The sequence below is a fragment of the Dromiciops gliroides genome, chromosome 4 (genome assembly GCF_019393635.1).
Source record: "Dromiciops gliroides isolate mDroGli1 chromosome 4, mDroGli1.pri, whole genome shotgun sequence".
Taxonomy (NCBI): Eukaryota; Metazoa; Chordata; class Mammalia; order Microbiotheria; family Microbiotheriidae; genus Dromiciops; species Dromiciops gliroides.
In genome coordinates this window covers 183,926,173-183,946,311 of record NC_057864.1, presented here as the reverse complement: position 1 = coordinate 183,946,311, position 20,139 = coordinate 183,926,173, and the positions used below count along the sequence as shown (strand labels likewise).

The 20,139-nt window shown below is 44.5% G+C and overlaps 1 protein-coding gene across 1 annotated transcript in view; it reads left to right on the top strand.

Annotated features, from left to right (window-relative positions):
- Positions 1–14,214: 14,214 nt before the first annotated feature.
- Positions 14,215–20,139, top strand: part of ERBB2 (erb-b2 receptor tyrosine kinase 2) — a 34,042-nt gene continuing 28,117 nt past the window's right edge. Inside the window, exon 1 of the mRNA XM_044001722.1 lies at positions 14,215–14,550. Coding sequence (XP_043857657.1) covers positions 14,478–14,550 — 73 coding nt within the window. The 5' untranslated portion in view covers positions 14,215–14,477. The remainder of the gene's footprint in view (positions 14,551–20,139) is intronic.

Sequence of the window (20,139 nt, the reverse complement as noted above, 5' to 3'; positions counted from 1 at the left end):
TCTGATTACATGACTGTGTTTAATGTCAGTGAAGTGCAGAGTTAAACCCACCATTTTCTGAACATGTAACAGGGGACATTGGAAAGGGAAAGGTTAGGGGGGCTGTCCTTGTCCTCTTTGACATTTCTTCAGCATCTAACATTGTTAACTCATCTCTCTTCTTCCCTGGCTTCCTTGAAGACCAGAGGAGAGAAGACTAGGGGCTTAGTATGAGGGTCTGGTAACTTCCCATTCTACTTTTTTTTTTTTTTTTTTTGCTGGGCAACGGGGGTTAAGTGACTTGCCCAGGGTCACATAGCTAGTAAGTGTCAAGTGTCTGAGGTCAAATTTGAACTCAGGTCTTCCTGAATCCAGGGCCTGCCACCTAGCTGTCCCTCCCATTCTACTTTGTTGAGTGATAATGCACTCACTATGAATATACTCCAAAGCTCTGACCTGCTCCCTCTTCTTTCTCCTGTCTGTCTTTCTCTGCCTTTTTGATCTTATCAGTCCTAATGGGATCAGTTATCTCCAACCAGATGTTTCCCAGATTTACTACATATCCAATCCTACTCTCTCTCTGTCTCCTCATTAGAATATGTTACCTTTAAGATTGTTTCATTCTTTATACTTATATCCTAGTGCTTGCAACATAGTAGATTAATAAATACTGTTCCCATCAACTGGGAAATGACTAAACAAGTTGTGGTATGTGAATTTAATGGAATACTATTGTGCTGTGAGAAACGATGAGCAGGAGGATTTCAGAGAAACCTGGAAGGACTGATGCTGAGTGAGAGGAACAGAACCAGGAGAACATTGTACATGGTAACAGCAACATTGTGTGATGATCAGCTGTTATAGACTTGGCTCTTCTCAGCAGTGCAATGATCCAGAACGATTTCAAAGAACTCATGATAGAAAATGTTCTTCACATCCAGAAAAAAGAACTGTGAATTTTGAATGCAGATTAAACCATACTCTTTCTACTTTGGGGCTTGTTTTTTTCCTTCCTTTTTTTTGAGCTTTTTCCCTTGTGCTCTGAATGCAGAGAGAGTAGGGAAGGGAGAGTGGGAGAAAAATTTGGAACTAAAAATCCTATGAAAACAAATGTTAAAAACTATCCTTACATATAACTAGAAAATAATAAAATATTTTAAAAATAAAGAAATAATTGTTGTTGAATAATTGGGTTCTAGTCTCATCACCAACTGCTTATGTGACATATCCACCCATATGTCCCATAGGCACCTCAAACTCAATACATCCAAAACAAAATTCATTATTTTTCTCCTCAAACCCTCCCATCTTTCAAACTTCCTTATTTCTGTTGAGAGTACCTTCCAGGGCAGCTAGATGGCGCAGTGGATAGAGCACCCGCCCTGGAGTCAGGAGGACCTGAGTTCAAATGTGGCCGCAGACACTTAACACTTACTAGCTGTGTGACCCTGGGCAAGTCACTTAACCCCAATTGCCTCACTTAAAAAAAAAACAAAAACCAAACAAAAAAACCCAAGAGAGTACCTTCCAGTCACTCAGGTTCACAACCTCAGCCATCCTCCATTCTTTATTCTGCCTTCCCCTCCCTTCCCCTATCCCCTCATATCCAAAAAGTTACCAAATCTTGTCAATGGTGCTCCTACAGCTCTTGAATCCATCTCTCTCTGCCCATCTCTCAAAACATTGATTAAGTGCCTACTGTGTGCTAGGCCCTGTGATAAGGGCTAGGCATACAAAGAATCCAAAGACAACCCTTACCCTCAATTACAAGTATTTCTGGTTTGGTGTTTTTGTTTGTGCTATGGAATGTGTTTGTTCATGTATGTGTCTGGGAGGGGGCTAGCTTGTTGGCATGCATATTCATGTCCTTCCAGATGTGCTTGTGTGGGGGCCCTTGCACATGCAGGGACAGGCCTGAGCCTATAGGTGGTCACCTTGTCCTGGGGCTGTGCTCATTTCTTTACAGAATGTAGCCTTAGTTCAGGCCTTCATGACCTCTTAGTCGGATTATTACAAGAGGCTCTTCAATGGGTCTTCCTGCCTCCAGTCTCTTCCCTCCTTCAGCTTATTCTGTACATAGCTGCCAAAGTGATACTCTGAAACCATAGGTCTGATCATGTCATGTCACTTCCTGGTTCCTTCCCTTCCTGTATCCCCTCCTGCTCTGCAGCTTCCTTCTCTTCAACCTACAAACATACTTAGTTCTTCACAATCCTAAAATAAAAAACAACTCTACCCCAGCCCAACATTCCCAAGAGTCTGATACTTCATCAAGCTCTAGTCCTATATTCTTTTTTCCCTTCACCGTTAAACTTCTAGAAAGAATTGTTTAGGAGCTTATAACCTAACAGGGCTACAGATGTTAGCTGCCCACTACTACCCACTTGCCAAGTCCCCATCAGTCTGAATTCTGTCACTAGAACTCTACTGAGGGCAGCTAGGTGGCGCAGAGGATAAAGTACCACTCTGGATTCAGGAGGACCTGAATTCAAATCCAGCCTTAGACATTTGACACTAGCTGTGTGACCCTAGGCAAGTCACTTAACCCTCACTGCCCTGCAAAAAAAAGAAAAGAAAAAAGAAAAAAAAAAGAAATTAAGAACTCTACTTAAAATGTTTTCTCAAATTGCTCTAAAGACATCAATAACCTCTTAATAGCTTATTTACATGGCCCATATTTAGGCTTCATCAACCTTAACATCTCTGTAGAATTTAATACTATTGACCACTTTGTCATTCTAGAGCAGGGCTTCTTAAACTTCTTCCACCCATGACTCCTTTTTGCACGAGAAATTTTTATGGGACCCCAGGTATATAAAATACTATTGTCAAATGTTTTGCCATCCCCACATTCAGTTATGAGACCCCATATGGGGTTGTGACGCACAGTTTAAAAAGCTTTGTTATGGATGATCTCTTCATGGTTTACCTTTTGTTTTTGTTGTTCAGTTGTTTCAGTCATGTCTACCTCTTTGTGACCCCATTTGGAGTTTCCATGGCAAAGATACTGGGTTTGTCATTTCCTTTTCCAGCTTATTTTACAGATGAGGAAACTAAGGAAAACAGGATGAAGTGACTTGCCTAGGGTTACACAGCTAGTAAGTGTCTGAGGCCAGATTTGAACTCAGGAAGATGAGTCTTCCTGACTCCAGGCCCAGCACTCTATTCACTGTGCCAACTACCTGCCCAGGTTTCCTTTTACTGTTCGAATTATTTCTTCTATCTCCACTGGTTCCTTTTCCTACCTCCCAAGTGTTAATGTCTCATAAGGTTCTACCCTAGGCTCTCTTCCATTTACCTTCTATCTGTGCCCCAGAGTTCTGTCCTCTGTCATCTTCACTCTACACCCTCTCCCTTGGTGAGTTCATCTACTCTCTTGGCTTTAATTATCAGCTCTAGGCAAAAGACTGGCAAATGTATTAACTTTGAGTTCTAGTTCCCTATTTCTAACTGTTTCCTACATTTCTCCACTTGGATGTTCCACTGGTATCTCAAAGTCAACTTGTCTGACATTGAACTCTTCCTAGTTCAAGTCAATTCAAAAATTTTTTTAAAGTCTAGCACCTGGGGGGCAGCTAGGTGGCACAGTGGATAGAGCACTGGCCCTGGATTCAGGAGGACCTGAGTTCAAATCCGACCTCAGACACTTAACACTTACTAGCTGTGTGACCCTGGACAAGTCACTTAACCCTAATTGCCTCACCAAAAAAAAAAAAAAAAAGTCGAGCACCTGTTGACACTGTGCTCAGCCCTGGAAATACAAAGATACACAGCCCTAGCCTTTGAGGAGCTTACCAGCTAATGGAGGGTTGCAGAACACAAGGAATGTGCAGATATGTTTATACTCACATGTCTGTGCACACATATGCATGCACAAACGTATATGTACACATGCATACATAGATACATACACACGTTTGTGTTTATATGATCGTGTGTGTATGCATGCATACACACATACATACAATCTTACTTATTTGAGTTTGACAGTCCTGATCCAGTCACCCTGATTGAAAAACCTCTGCATGACCTATGACTCCTCCATTTCTCTCACCCTCCACATCTCATCAGCTGCCAAGTACCATCAGTCTTGCCTTCTGCTCTCTTTCTCATCCTTTCCCTGTTTTCTACTCATACTACCTACCCCCTAGATTCAGGCAATGCTCTTCCTCCTCCCATTTCCACCCTTTTTCAATCCATCCTGCTAAGATAATCTTCCTAATAATGCACAGTTCTCATTGTATCTCCTAGTGTTCAAAATTTGCTTGTAGGCTAGAATACAAGCTTCTCAGCCTGGCATTCCAGGCTCTTAGTAGACTAGATCCAAGCTACCTTTCTTTCTCTTTTCTTTTTTTTTTTTTAGTGAGGCAATTGGGGTTAAGTGACTTGCCCAGGGTCACACAGCTAGTAAATGTTAAGTGTCTGAGGCCGGATTTGAATTCAGGTACTCTTGACTCCAGAGCTCTATCCACTGTGCTACCTAGCTGCCCCCTAAGCTACCTTTTTAGTCTTATTTGACTACATCTCCCTTTGGTCAGACTTCATTTTGCCACCATACTGAGAGAAATGATTATGTTCCTCTCATATAAGAGCCAATTATTAAAATTGGGGAGACCCCAGCTTTTCCCCCTTGTACCATTTCCTTGTCCAATCTCTCTAGGATAGAGTTGATGGAATATAGAATTAACATTCTCCTCATTCTGGTTATTGATTCAGGCTTGGGTGGGGGATAGAGATTCTTTGCCCAAAGCTGGGGGTGGTCTGAGTAGAGGGATAGTTTCTTTGACCAAGAGTGACATGTTATCACTCTCTATTTTTTTATTTGGGGGGGTGGGGTTAGGCAATTGGAGTTAAGTGACTTGCCCAGGGTCACACAGCTAGTAAATATTAAGGGTCTGAGTCTGGATTTGAACTCAGGTCCTCCTGATTCCAGGGCTGGTGCTCTATCCACTTTTCCACCTAGCTGCCCCAATGTTATCACTCTCAACCCCTTATTGGAGTGAGCTCACTTCACTTTGTAAAGTCCATCTCTCATTAATTGTTAACCAATCAGAAGTGGTTGTCACCCTCTGGAACACTCATCTTCCAAAGGGCATATAAACCATGAACCCACTGCCACAATTGCCTTTGGTATTCCAGAGTGCCACCGACCTATTTATTAAAAGCACAGCCATTATTAATAAAATAACTAATTATCCAGAATTGTTTCTTGGACTTTTTAAACCTCACAGTACTTATTATTACTTATTCTCTCATCATCTTGCCCTCTTCCACATCTGCACATTCAAATAGAGCATCCCCTGTAACACATTTCCTTCACATCTCCAACCATTCATTCATTCATTCCATAAACATTATGTGATTACTGTATGTGTCAAGCCCTGTAGCAGATGTTAGGGATGAAGGACTCAGCTGAAATCTTTCCCTTTCTTGATGCCCTGCAGACTTCAAAGTTTTCATAGGTCTGTCCCTTCTTAAATATTTTTTTCTAGCTCTCTACTTTGTCTTTCTTACTGCTACCTCATCTCATTCTTATTTGTGTATTTAATTCCCTCCTTGCTCTCCCCCATTACCTGTAAGTTTCTTAAAGGCAGAGATTGTCATTTTTTCATTTTAGACTAACCCATGAATTAAAGATAGCCTTTTTCTATGGTGAGCCTTACCTAGGTAGAGACTTCCATAGTTTTGGGTTTGTTTGTTTTTTGGTTTGTTTGTTTGTTTGTTTTTGTGGGGCTATGGGGGTTAAATGACTTGCCCAAGGTCACACAGCTAGTAAGTGTGTCAAGTGTCTGAGGCTGGATTTGAACTCAGGTCCTCCTGAATCCAGGGCCGGTGCTTTATTCACTGCGCCACTTAGCTACCCCCTATAGTTCTTCAGGCTTATAGTACTTCTCTGAGTATCCTTATCCCTGCAAAGGGAAACCGGTTAGGATTGCTAAGGAGTCATGCTTTCCACTCTTATGGTAAACCCACATGCCTAGGGATTTATACAATCCTGCAAAGGACATATACAGTCTTCCAAAACTTATAGGATTACTCTAAGTGAAACCCTCATACAAGAGGACAATGCTTAATGCCAATGAAGAGTTTACCCTAGGGAAAGGAACCATATGTACTAAAATATTTAAAGTAGCACTTTTTGGTGATCAAAGAACTGGCAACTAATGGTGAGTACCCATCAACTGGGGAATGACTGAACAAATGGTGGTCTATTCATGTAATGGAATACTAAAAAGAAAATGGTGAAAGGAACAGATTCAGAGAAGTCGGGGGCGGGGTGGGGTGGGGGGAAGCTAGATGGTGCAGTGGATAAAGCACTGGCCCTGGATTCAGGAGGACCTGAGTTCAAATCTGGCCTCAGACACTTGACACTTACTAGCTGTGTGACCCTGTGCAAGTCACTTAACCCTCAGTGCCCCACAAAACTGACATGAAATGAAGTGAGTAGAACCAGGAAAACTGTATATAATGACTACTTTATTGTAAGGTTCACCATCTTTGGCGGGGGCGGGGCAATGAGGGTTAAGCGACTTGTCCAAGGTCACACAGTTAGTAAGTGTCAAGTGTCTGAGACCACATCTGAACTCAGGTCCTCCTGAATCCAGGGCCAGTGCTTTATCCACTGTATCATCTAGCTGCCCCCAAGGTTCACCAACTCTTGAAAACTTAAAAACTGATCAGTGCATAGACCAGTTATAAATATAGTAATGTATAAAATATAGTAAATATGGTAATAAATCATGCTTCTTCCCACCTCTTGGCACAGAGGTGATAGAATAGAGGGGCAGAATAATGCATTATATTTTCAGATACAGCCAATGTGTAGATATATTTTGCTTGACTTTTTTTTTTATAAGGGAGGTCTTTTTTTTTTTTTTAGAAGATGGGGAGAATTAGAGAAAGCACTGGGGATAGTGAGAGTGATGTGAAAGAAAAGAGCATCAATTAAACATTTTTAGAAATACATATCAGGGGGCAGCTGGGTGGCGCAGTGGATAAAGCACCGGCCCTGAATTCAGGAGTTCCTGAGTTCAAATCCGGCCTCAGACACTTAATACTTACTAGCTGTGTGACCCTGGGCAAGTCACTTAACCCCCATTGCCCCGCAAAAAAAAAAAAAAAAGAGAACTGCATATCAGGTAACAAAAGGAAATTAAGAAGGGGATGAAGATACTAGGCTGTCTTGATAAGACCAAGCCAAACTGTACATAATAGAAAATTTGTAGTTTCCTCTACAATCTTTTCTGTATTTTGTATGTGGAATGTTCATGTTTGTTGAGTTCATAAAGAGCAAATAGGTGAAAAAATAGAGAGTTTGCCTCTTCTTCCTAGACCTGCACAATCCACATAACTCATTGCTCAGTAAAGGTTCAGGTTTGCTCCTCCAGATCATGGCTCTTCCTGGCTGCTCTTCTGCTGCGACTCCTGCTTGTTCCATGAAGTCAGTGTGGTCTGGGAATTTGTCTATTTGGCCCTCTTCATCTGGTGCTGGTTCTTAGATACCCATGAGTCCTTTGGAGGGCCATGTGGTTCCAGATGCTCATAACAGGCATGCAGGTGTCCCTTCCCAGGAATTAAGTCTAAATCTCTGTGTAGCCTTTCTGTTTCTTTGTTCCCAGATTTCCAATTTCTTTAGCTTTTAGAGCCTCTATAGTCCTTTTATTTTATTTTATTATTTTTTTTGTGAGGTAATTGGGGTTAAGTGACTTGCCCAGGGTCACACAGCTAGTAAGTGTCAAGTGTCTGAGGCCGGATTTGAATTCAGGTACTCCTGAATCCAGGGCCGGTGCTTTATCCACTGAGTCATCTAGCTGCCCCTCTATAGTCCTTTTAATGATCAATCTGAAGTATATAACTTAGGTGCTTATATCTATGCAGCTAGATGGCACAATGGATAGAGTATGGGGCTTATAATCAGGAAGACTCATCTTCATAAGTTTAAATTTGGCCTCAGACACTTACTAGCTGTGTGACCCTGGGCAAGTCACTTCACTCTGTTTTCCTTAGTTTCCTCATCCATAAAATGGGCCAGAGAAGGAAATGGCAAATTGCTCCAGTATCTTTGCCAAGAAAACCCCAAAATAGGGTCATGAAAAGTCAGACATGACTGAAATGACAGAACAACAACAATGCCATCAATCATCATCCAACTGGATGTTCCATAGCTGTCCTAAATTCAACATGTTTAAAACAGAACTCATTATCTTTTCCTCCAAACCCTCCCGTTTTCCAAACATATCTATTTCTATTGAAGGATTCTTCCAGTCGCCCATGTTCATAACCTAAGACTCCTCCTCTACTCTTCACTCTCCCTTAACCCCCATATCTAATCATTTCCCAAGTCTCTCTCACCCATTTTCCTTCTCTCCATTTGAACCCTAGCTCCGGTTCACATTATCTCCAACCAGTACTCTTACTTCCTCTTAATTGGTTTCTTACCTCCAATATATCTTAAACACAGCTGCCAAAGTAATATTCTTAAAGGTTGCTTTGACTATGCCCCTTCCCTGTTCAAGAAACTCTAATGGCTCCCTATTGCCTTCAGAATCAATCAACCAGCATTAATTAAACACTTACTATGTACCATTTAAAGCATTTAAAGTCATTCCCAATCTAGTCCTATCCTAAATTTCCAGGCTTTTTAGGTATTACTTTCCTTCTTAGGGTCTCCATTCCAGCCAAACTGGCCCATTTGCCTTTCTCTTTACATAACATTGCATCTCCTATCTCCATACCTTTGTATAGGCTGTGTCCCCCATGCCTGAAATGCACTCCCTCTCTCTGATTTCCTACCTTTTCTCAAAGTTCACTTAAACTTTGCTATCTATTCCATTCAGGAAATTTATGCTAATGCTTTTTCTCCCCAGAAGGTACTTTGTCTTTGGTTATTTTGCATTTACTTTTCTGTGTACATGTTGTTTTCCCCCAGTTGACAGGTAACTAACTCCTTAAGGACAGGGTTGGCCTGGATTGTATTTATGTCCCTGCTGCATACCTCAGTACACTTAGTAAATGTTTGGTCTTTTATTGATTCCCTGGCTTTATAAATATTAAATGAACAAAGCGGAAGTTGCCTATGTGATGCTCCTTTATGATATCAATGTGGGTTCAAAAAGGGCTTAGGGGACAAGACATCTTCATATCTTGTAAAGGATTTGGGAGACAAGGAGAATGTAGGGTGTTTACCTTGGTTGTTCTGGGCATAACACCTACCTTTCTTTGGTGTATGTGTGTGGGGGCTATTGAGGTGTCTTCTAGCTATCTTGATTGGATATCCATAATTACTTGATAAGTAAAGTGAAAAGATGAGAAGAACCAGGAGAACATTATACACAGTAACAGTAATATTGTAACAATGATCAACTATGTGAAGTACTTGACTACTCTTATCCATATAAAGAACCAAGACAATTCCAAAGGACTCATGACAAAAAAAATGATATCCCTTTTGTACAAACAGAAGCAATGCAGCCAAAATTAGAAGGGAGGCAGAAAACTGGGAAACAATTTTCACAGCCAGCATTTCTGATAAAGGCCTCATTTCTAAAATATATTGAGAACTAAATAAAATTTATAAGAATCCAAGTCATTCCCCAATTGAGAAATGGTCAAAGGATATGAACAGTTTTCTGATGAAGTCAAAGCTATCTATTGCCACATGAAAAAATGCTCTAAATCACTATTGATCAGAGAAATGCAAATTAAAACAACTTTGAGGTACCACCCACACCTATCAGATTAGCTAATATGACAAAAAAGGAAAATAACAAATGTTGGAGAAACTGTGGAAAAATTGGAACACTAATGCATTGTTGGTGGAGCTGTGAAGTGATCCAACCATTCTGGAGAACAATTTGGAACTATGCCAAAAAGGCTATGGGACTGTTCATACCCTTTGACCCAGTGGTACCACTGCTAGGTCTGTATCCCAAAGAAACCATAGAAAAGGGAAAAGGACCCACATGTACAAAAATATTTATAGTAGCTCTCTTTGTGGTGGCAAAGAATTGGAAATCGTCCATCAATAGGGGAATGGCTAAAGAAATTGTGGTATGTGAATGTAATTGAATACTATTGTGCTGTAAGAAATGATGAGCAGGAGGAATTCAGAGAAACCTGGAAGGACTTATATGGACTGATGCTGACTGACTGAGAGGAGCAGAACCAGGAGAACATTGTGCACAGTAACAGCAACATTGTGTGATGAACAATGGGGATAGACTTGGTTCTTCTCAGCAGTGCAACAATCCAAAACAGTTTCAAAGAACTTGTGATAGAAAATATTCTCAACATCCAGAAAAAAGAACTATGAATTATGAATGCAGATTGAATCATACTATTTCTACTTTTGGACTGGATTTTTTTGTTTGAGGTTTTTCCTTTGTGCTCTGATTGTTCTTTCACAAGATGACTAATATAGAAATATATTTGATATGACTATACATATACAACCTATATCAGACTGCTTTCCATTTCAGGGATGAGGGAGGGATTGGTGGGGGGAGAAAAGAAAAGAAAAGAAAAATTTGGAACTAAAAATCCAGTGTAAACAAATGTTGAAAACTATCCTTATGTGTAATATGTAACTGGAAAATAATAAAATAAAATTTTTAAAAAGCTCTCCAGAGAGAGAATTGTTGAATTCTGAGTGCATATTGAAGTATAATTTTCTTGCTTTCTTTATTTTTCTTGTGTTTTTTTTTTTTGCAATATGGCTAATATGGAATATTTTGTGTGGATTTCACATGTGTGCTTGCCTTCTCAGTGGGTGGGGAATAGTGGGAGAGAAGGAAAGAATTTGGAACTCAAAATTTAAAAAGAATGTTAAAAAAGAAATAATAATAAATTGAAATGGTTTTTGCAAAATAATTAATTGATAGAATCATAAATTTAAAACTGGGAAAGATCTTAAACATCATCTAGATTCTAGTATAACTTCTTAATTGATCTCCTCAAATGAGATAATGGATATGCAAAAGACTTGGCAATCCAGTACTCTAGAAATTCTAGCTATTATTTGATAGATAAGGAAACTGTAAAATGTAGATGAAGTTAGGATTTGCCTCCCTACCCCAAGGTCACACAAGGTCCAGAATTAGAATCCAGGTTCTCTGACTCCTAAACTAACTTTCTGAATTGAATGGAGCATGGAGAATGGTGCAAGTTAGTTAAGACATAGTCATGTAGGCATAAATGTACATTCACACATTAATATGTAAATGCAAACTCAAGTGAGCAGGCGTATTCCCATTAGGATTTAGATTTAGGGCGGGGAAGGGTAAACTCAGGGATGTGGCCTGAACCTCGGACTCTTTCTCTCCCCGGTGTTTGTTTTCAATTTTCTGACCCCAGGGTGACTGGCGATATGGGTGGAGTTGAAGGGGAGGAGACTCTAGGAAAGCACTCCTTTACAGACACACACACATGCTCCGGCACACACACACTCAAACACACAATGCTCCATGTGTCCCCAGGGCCTTGATGGCTAGTTAATGATTGATGGTATTTCACATGCCATTGATTCCCAGACTAACCAGGCGACCCTTAGAGGTCACCCCAGAAAGGTGGTGCCCCACTCTCTCTTCTTCAAGACTCTCCTAACCATTCATCCCCTTAGGATCTAGGCTAAGACTAGGAACAGTAAAGCAAAGATGCAACCTTCTAACCCTCACCCATATCCTCCTGTCTTTTTCCTCTAGTCTCCTAGCAGCTTCTCAGTCCCTCATTTTCTGTTTTTTTTCTGTCCCTCATCCTCCCACCTTCTACTCTCCATTCTCCTGGCCTTCAAACTTCTTTGTGTCTGGCAGTTTCCCTCTAAGCTCCCTCTCTTTTAATTATTTCCAAGTCACTCCCTCTCTGTTTTTTCCATAATTCCCCCAGTCTCACCTATTCCTCTGCCCCTCAGTCTTCCCTCCTCTTCCTCATTTCCTCTCCTCTTTGTCCCTTTGTTTTGTTCCCTCCTCCATTTACCCCTCTCTCTGCACCTCATTGCTGCTGCTGTTTCCTAATGTACCCTACCCTCCCTTAGTTTCCCATTCCTGATCCTGTAACCCTATATATAGAAGGAGTATTTATCTAGGTACTGTACACAGAGTCACCTCTATTTCAACCTCCTCTCTCTGAGCTTCCCCGGTGCTCCTGACCCCCAAGGCTCACTCTCTCAAATCTTTTCCTCATACTCAATCTTTCTCCCAGCTTCTCTTGCCAGGCCCTATGGAAAGAAGTGTGTGTGTTGGTTGGGGGGGGTTTAGAAGTACAAGGAAAGGGAGATTCGAATCTGCTGTGCCCACCCCCTGCCCTCTCTTCTCTACTCTTTTCAAACAGCAGACAAGAATTTTCCCCCTTCCTTCCTAGCTCTGAATGAGCCCATTCTCTGTTGCTGGAGTCCAGCCCCTCTGTGAGCCTCCTCCCCAGGACTTGAGTTCTGACACCAGCTCCTCCTCCCCCCACCCTCTTGTCTATGTAACCACTCCCCGTTTCTTGCCTCCCTCCTTCCTCCCCAGCTAGCCACTGACACCTCATTGTTTTTCAGCTGAGGGCTTCTCTCTAGGAGGGTGGCTCTGGTCGGGAAGGGGGCCACCTAGGCAGAAGTAGTGACCCTGATGTCTGCAATGGCCCCATTTGTTAGGTACTCCAGTATCCTCACTCCCAAGGTTTTTGTAGGTAACCTATGGCTTCTGGTCAGAGATGACGCTGGTGAGAGCCTTGATTTCTTAATATTGAGGCCAGTAGCTGAATTAAAGCCTAAAGTCCACCCCACCTAGGAGGTTTTCCTAGTCTGGGCTGGTCCCAGCTCACACAGAGGTAGAGGGAGAACCGGGGAGAGGAAGGAGTCTGAGAAGAGAAGCTGGGGCTAGGGAAAAGAGGGGGGGCAGACTCACTCTCCACCTTTTCCCTCCTAAATGTTAAATGTACCCTCATTAAGATGGTATCTCTCAGCTCCCCACACCCTCACTTTCCCCTAGCTTCAGACCTCCTGTGTGAACCAACAAGATTTCACTGACAATAACAAGTGTCCTTGTGTTATCTTTTTGTGTGTCCCATATTTCCCTCACCATAGGCTGGAACAGCCCTGCTTCTCCCCTACTAGGAGGGTCCCAGTTGGAAAAAGGAGCTCTGGAAAGAAAGACCTCTTGGAGGGACCTCCAAACCCAGAGAGACCCTACCTGAAACAGAAGCCTCCCCAAAAAGGGACCCTGCACCCAGAGACAGTCCATAGGGCATCAGAGAGATCCCCCAATAGGAGTTCTACATAGAAACTCCCCACATGGGTACATACCTCACAAAGGAGACCCTAAGCCCAGGATGCCTTGGGCAGAGAAATTCTCCATAAAGACCATAGACAGAGGGACACAGGCACTCCACAGACTCTTCAAAGGAGAAGGACCCACGAAATGTTCCCAAATGGAGAGAAGCCTCACAAGATGAACCCTGGGCCCAGAGAGATTCCCCAGAGAGGACTCTGGACAGAGACCTTTCTGAGGCAGCCAGCAAGTTTAGGGGGCTACTTAACCAACATCCCCCAAATCTGCCTCTTCTCTACCTTTTAATAGTCACATTTCTGAGCCTAAGTCGGTGCCGCTTTCTCTCAGAGCCTGAGGAAAGGATCTCTCAAACCAAATAGATTTCCTTTCCTATCCTTCCAACAAAGGAACCTGGAGTCCACAGACCAAGGACATTTTAGTTGGTCTGAGCACTTGGATGGGGGGAGGAATCTTTATTTTCACTAACTTCTAATCGAATTGAAATTTAGCATTTCCTTCAATGACTTAAAAACATTATTCTAAGAAAGATCCAGGGGTCTGAGACAGGACAACAATTAAGAACCCCTGTTCTAGAAGAAGGGGTGGGAGTAAGGAGTTGAAGGTGAGGATGGGCATGGTGAGATGGAATGGAGAGCCTGGGTTTTGGGAGGATGGGGAAAGGCAGCCTTGATTGGGGTGCCCTCAAGAGTGGAGGGCTGTGTATCAGTGGACTGGGAAAGCCTGAGGAGAGCACGAGGTATCCCGAGTCTGTCCCCAGTGACTCCTTCCAAGAACAGCAGGTTCCTAAAAAAGCGTCCAGATTCAGGGGAGATCGAGGCACCCCCAGGCCTACCCAGGGAGATAGAAAGGAAAGCTGGGAGCAGCCACTGCCACTCCCAGAGACTTGTTGGAATGTAGTTGGGAGGGGGGGGGTAGGGCGGGAGCGAGACCGAGCAGCGCGCTCCCGAAGAGAAGAGGAGGAGGAGGAGAGTAAAGAGGAGGAGGAGGAGGAGGAGGGCAAGCCTTGAGGAAGTACAGGAATGAAGTTGTAGAGCTGAGATTCCCCCGCAATCGTGGCTAAAAGAGAGAAGACAGCAAAGAAGGAAAATACCTCCGTTGAGCCAGTGACTCGCTCCAGGGGATCCCTGCCCGGACTGTGGTGGTTCCCGGGATCCCCTTATCTCCCAGCTCTCCGGCTCCGCCGGTCCTCCTTCTGAGCCTGGGAGCCATGGGCCCCGGGCCGAAGTGAGGACCATGGACCTGTCGGGCTGCTGCTGTTGGGGGCTTCTTCTGGTCCTCCTGCCCCCAACAGTCTGGGGAACCCAAGGTGAGTCCGACTGGGAAGAACTGTCTGCAGCCCTTCTCTGCAGAGAAGTCTCCAGGGGAGGAAGAACCGGGGCCCGGGGTAGGGGGGGGGAGGGGGGCGTTTGACAGGGGTAGAGAGTGGGAGCGAAGAAAGCAAACACTTAGAGAGCATGGGAGGCAGTGGAGAAGTATAAGCAAGCCGCACGGGGAAGGGGTCTCCCCAGGAGCGTCTGGGGAGATGAAGTCAGAGAGATGCAGCCGGATCAGGGAGGTAGTAGGTAGGGCCGGGGGTAAAGTTACATCGAAGGGGCCCCATGTAGGGCTTGGATCCCAGCCAGCTCTTGTCAAACAGGGAAATTGTCAAAAAAGTTTTACAAAATTAACCAGAAAAAAAAAAGTCTCTTAAGTGGTGTGTGTGTGTGTGTGTGTGTGTGTGTGTGTGTGTGTGTGTGTGTGTGTGTTTTCTTTCTGTTTGGCTCTTAAAATCCACAGCCACTAATCTCCAGACTGGACTGGGCTGGACTGGCTTTCTCTGGGGGTCTCTATTTGTGCCGCAGTCCTCCCTCCTCTCCTGTCCCCCACCCACTCTCAACCTTACGTTATTACTGCTCCTGTTCCTGCCTCAGGCTGGAGGGGGGTGAGGGGTGGGAGGGGGCAGAGAGGTAACCTGTTGGACCAGGAGTGGGGAGAGGAGAAAGCTCTAGGCTTGCTTGGATGTTACCACACTCAGTAGTGTGGGGAGGGAGGCCAAGAGAGGGAAGAGAAGAGGGGGCGGGAAGGGGAGACAGTTGTGAATAAGTTTCTTCTGGGCCAGTCTGGGAAGGGGAGAGGCTTGGTTTTGTTGGCTTTATCTTGGCAGGTGTAGGGCATGGGACATAAAGAGGGGTTCTGGGTGGTCTTGGGGTGGGGAGGGGAAAGTTCTAAGGGATTGGGGCTTTGGGAGGGGCAAAATAAAAGGGACCTGTTGGAACTGCAAGGGTAAGTGCGTTGCTTTTGGTCTGGTCTTTTCCTTCATTTGGGGTAGGGGACAATGAGGTGGGCCAGGGCTAAAGGCTGTGGAGGGCAAGCAGCTCACACTCTGGGGAGATGATCTTGGCGGATGTTGTCTCAGTCTGTTGAGTCTCTGTCTGTGCTTCTGGGGGTGGGGTCTGTGTGTGTTCCAATGTCAGGAGCTCTGTTTTGTCTGTTTGTATGTGTGCCTTTGTGTTACCAAACAACACTGACTCCATGACTTTGGCTCGGGGAGACCTGTGCTTTTTGCTCTCCCAGATCCTGGAGATGGTCGGGTCAGGTTTGCTGGAAAGCCCAAAATAAATGGATCCCATCCTTCCCCGTTTGGATCCAGGACACAGTACCTAGTTCTCCCTCCCCAACCCCACCTGTTTTAGCTTCCCTCACTTCTCTGACCCTTCATCCAGAGTCCCTTCAAACCCTTATAGCCTGGCTAAGGCAAGACTGTTAGTGTGTACTAGGGAGTCCTGAAACTATGCTTTTGTTCAGCTGCTGGAAAAACTGGGTGACTGGGAAGGGAGGCCTGATGGGAGCTTCTGTTATGTCGGTGATGTGGGATTTTAGTTTCCCTCCCTGCTTCAGTTTCCTCACTGGTTTCTCTACTACTCCTCTTATACTAACATTTAAAAAAATCCTAAATGGGCCTGTTCAAAGGAGAGAGAAGAGAGGGATGTGTTGGTGGGTGGTGGGTGGTATACTGAGGAAAGAGATGGAGGGGTTGTTAAAGGGCCAGTTCATCATACAAATTGCACCCTACCCCATCCTCACCAGGGGCAGCACACTGTGGGGATATGTCAGGTAAACTAAAGGAACTACCTGTGAGGCTGGGGGAAGGGGCATTCAAGGTGGGACTTCAGAGTAAGGGCAAAGGGAGTCAATAAAAGGCAGGGAGGTCAAACTTTTGCCAAAGTCCTATCTCATAGATTGAGGAATTATTGACTTGGAAAGCCATGTAAATTCTTAATCTGTGGATTATCTACAGCTAATGTTTATTATTTTTAATAATAATAATAATACAGGATGGCTCCCCTTTCACCCATCACTCCCTCCATCTAGGTTATTGATTGTGCTCAAGGGAAGTAAACTCATTTTGGCATTAAGCAAAGCATAATGGGGAAGGTAAATCCATTGCATTTCAAAGGCCAAAATAAAATACATTAGTTTTATTTTTAAATTTTAATAAGATACTTTCATTTTATCATTGCTTTTCCTATGACTAACTAGTGAGACTGAGAATCAGTCACCTTCTCCGATTCACACCCTCCCTAATAACAACCTCCGCAAGAATGCCATTTCTCTTTTTCTAGAAAAAGAATGGGGGGGGGGCAGCTAGGCTGCAAAGTAGATAAAGCACTGGCCCTGGAGTCAGGAGGACCTGAGTTCAAATCTGACCTCAGACACTTAACCCTTACTAGCTGTGTGACCCTGGGCAAGTCATTTAACCCTCATTGCCCTGCAAAAAAAAAAAAAAGAAAGAAAAGAAAAGAAAAAGAATTCGGACTCAGTTCTCAAGACCTCCAAAGGACCCAGGGAAAAAAATGAAGGCATGGTTTTCCCCTAGTCCCAGGGGTTCTTTATCTCCTTTGTATCATGGGCCCCTTCTCAGAATAGGGTTTTGAAATCATATCATAAATACATTTCAGTTAGAGTTTAATGAAAATAATAGTGTATTTTCTTTTTCTCCATCCAAGTTCATGGACCACCCCACCCCCAAAATCTATGATCCATGGACCCCAGGTAAACAAGCCTTGCCCTCTGGTGTAATGGATAGAAAGCTGGACTTAAGCCAGAAGGACCCAAGTTCAAATGGAGCCTATTGGCTGTGTAACCTGCAAGTTCCTAACCCTATCAGAGCTTCGATCTAGGGCTCAAAACATCCATTCTTATCCCACAGCATTGGAACAATGTTTGCTAGGTGAGCCTGAGAAGTCCTCTCAGTGGGGAAAGGGTATGAATGCTAATTTTTGTTCATGACCCACCACCTCTCCTCCACCTCCCACCTTCAGCAACAGTAATTTATGTTGGCATCTCTCTATTGTCCATACTTCTCTAATACACACACGGACACACTCAAACACACAATCTCATCTCCTTTGGGACAGGAGAGGATCCATGTACCATGAACAGCATTCTGTTCCCTGTCCAGGGAGACTGGCTGGAATTGGGGGGTGGGGTCAGTGCTATTGAGGATGGCAGGAAGTCTTTGGGGTGTGGGTGGGAGAGAAACAACTGGGGCGGAAGATAGGGGAGAGAAAAGCAGGGAGGGCAGAGCAGGCATCATCAGGGGACTGGGTTTCTCGGCCTCTGTGGACATTTCTTCTACCATGGGGATAGTGTGGGAAACTCACCCCAGACTCCCTTCTGAAAGCAGGTGCTTGGGGCCCTGGAATTAGGAATTGGACTGGACTAGGGATTGTTGGTGAAGTGGAAGGAAATGGGAAGCTCCTTCTAGGGTCTGATTCCTTCAAAGAAGGAGTGAGCCCTGGTAAGAGATGAGCGTCACCATGAAGGACCGACCATATGACTGGGTAAGGGATAGGTCAGGAATGAGGACCTTGGGAGAAGCCTGCCACATTGGTAGGACTTACCAAAACAAAAAGAGGCAAGCAGCTTGGTACCGTGGAAGGAACACTGGCTGGGGAGTCAGAGGACCTGGGTTAAAACCCCATCTCTAATAATTACTACCAGTGTGACCTTGGGAAAGTCACTTAACTTCCCTGAAACTCAGCTTCTTTGTCCCTAAAGTAAAAGGGGTTGGACTAAATAGTCCCTGAGGTCTCTTCACAAAGGACTAGGTTGTGATGAAGACCAAAGAAAAGGATTCTAAGGGAAGATGGGAGACTAGACTGTCTTCTGACTAGGAGTCTAGAAGAAGGTGGTAGCAATTGCAGTGAGAGAGATGGAAGGCTCCAGATAAGCTGCACCAAAGGGATAGATGCTGTGACTTCTCTCTTTCAGCATGAAGACTCTTGTTTTGATGTGGCAGTGAGAGGTCTGGTTTTGCAAATTAAAAACCAATCCCAGGGGCAGCTAGGTGGCGCAGTGGATAGAGCACCTGCCCTGGAGTCAGGAGTACCTGAGTTCAAATCCAGCCTCAGACACTTAACACTTATTAGCTGTGTGACCCTGGGCAAGTCACTTAACCCCAATTGCCTCACTAAAAAAAACACCCAATCTCTACCTTTCTTTTGTTCTGGCAAAGGATGTTCCTTCTGTAGTCTCCTTAAAAGTCACAGTTTGGGGGTGAGTGGGGGGATAGGTAGCAGCTAAGTGGCCAAGTGGATAGAGTACCAGCCCTGAAGTCAGGAGGGCCTGAGTTCAAATCTGGCCTCAGACACTTACTAGCTGTGTGACCCTGGGCAAGTCACTTAACCCTGATTGCCTAAAAAAAATAAAAAAAGTGATGCATAGGGACAGGACTTATGATTTCAGTGATATAGGGAACTCCCAAATGAGGAAACCCCTTCAACCCAAGCAGGCCAGCCCCTGTCTGGTACCTTAGAATGTTAGGACCTGAGAATTTTATGTGACTTGGCCAGGGCCATGAGGCTGGTATGTATCAATGGTGTGACTTGAACCCAGACCTTCCTGGCTTCCTTTCTGCCACACCATGGCTTCTAAAATCATATATACATGAAAAGTGCATTTTTTTTTCTTGAATTCAGAAAGTCCAGGACTTCTTGGAAAGAGGTAAACTGGAAGCAGGAAGTTTCCTTTTGCAGGGAATGAGACTGATCTCAACTTCACCCAAAAGGAAAATATTGGAAAAACCAATGTAACGTGGGACTCAGGGATAGTTTCAGAATGAAGGGCAAGTGCTAGTGAAAAGGAAAGTTCTGTGTCTGGAGGGGATGGAAAAAGAGGGTGCCTGGGCAAGGATGGGAAAAGGCGTGTAATCTTCATGTCCCTTGTCCCCTTGTCTATTGCCTGGGGTCTGGGCGTCAATGTGGTAGGATGTTTGCTGGTCCTTGGTGCTTTGTTGGAGTGAGTGAGTTTCTTTCTTCTCTTCCTCCTCTTCCTCCTCTCCCCAGGTAGTGTGCAAACACTCCAATCTAGGAATCTCATAATAAGCAGCTAAAGGGCCACCAAATGGGCAAACAAAAGTGCTGGGGCCCAGAGCTGTCTCCACTCCCCCCTCAGCTCCCTTTCTTCCTGAAGTCGAGATTCTTTCTGAAAGTTTCTTAGTGACACCAAGAGTGAGTATGAGCCACTGGGCCTTTCCCCATGTCATTCCCCTGCCTGTTTGGCCCTACCATACTACTTTGGGTGTGGGCCTCAGAACTAGGGAGCTGCTGGGGGGTGGGGTCAGGGGGCTCCCTTCCTCGGGCCTTGGGCTGGGGCCTAGGGAGACAGCTGGGCTGGGGCTGAGCAGCTGAAGTGGCTGGGGGAGAGCTGGTCCCGGCAGCAGGGTCTTTATTTTGGGACCTGTCTGCCCCCTGGCTCCAATTTCTCTTGGGAGCGAGGTGGGGGGATGGGCTGAGAGGGTGGGTGGGGACAAGGATGAGTTCAATAGGGGAAACAGAGGGAGATGAGAAGCTCTCCCTCAGTCTGGGAGGCTGCACTCATGGGGTTCCCATTTCTGGCTCCCAGTCCTTCCTCC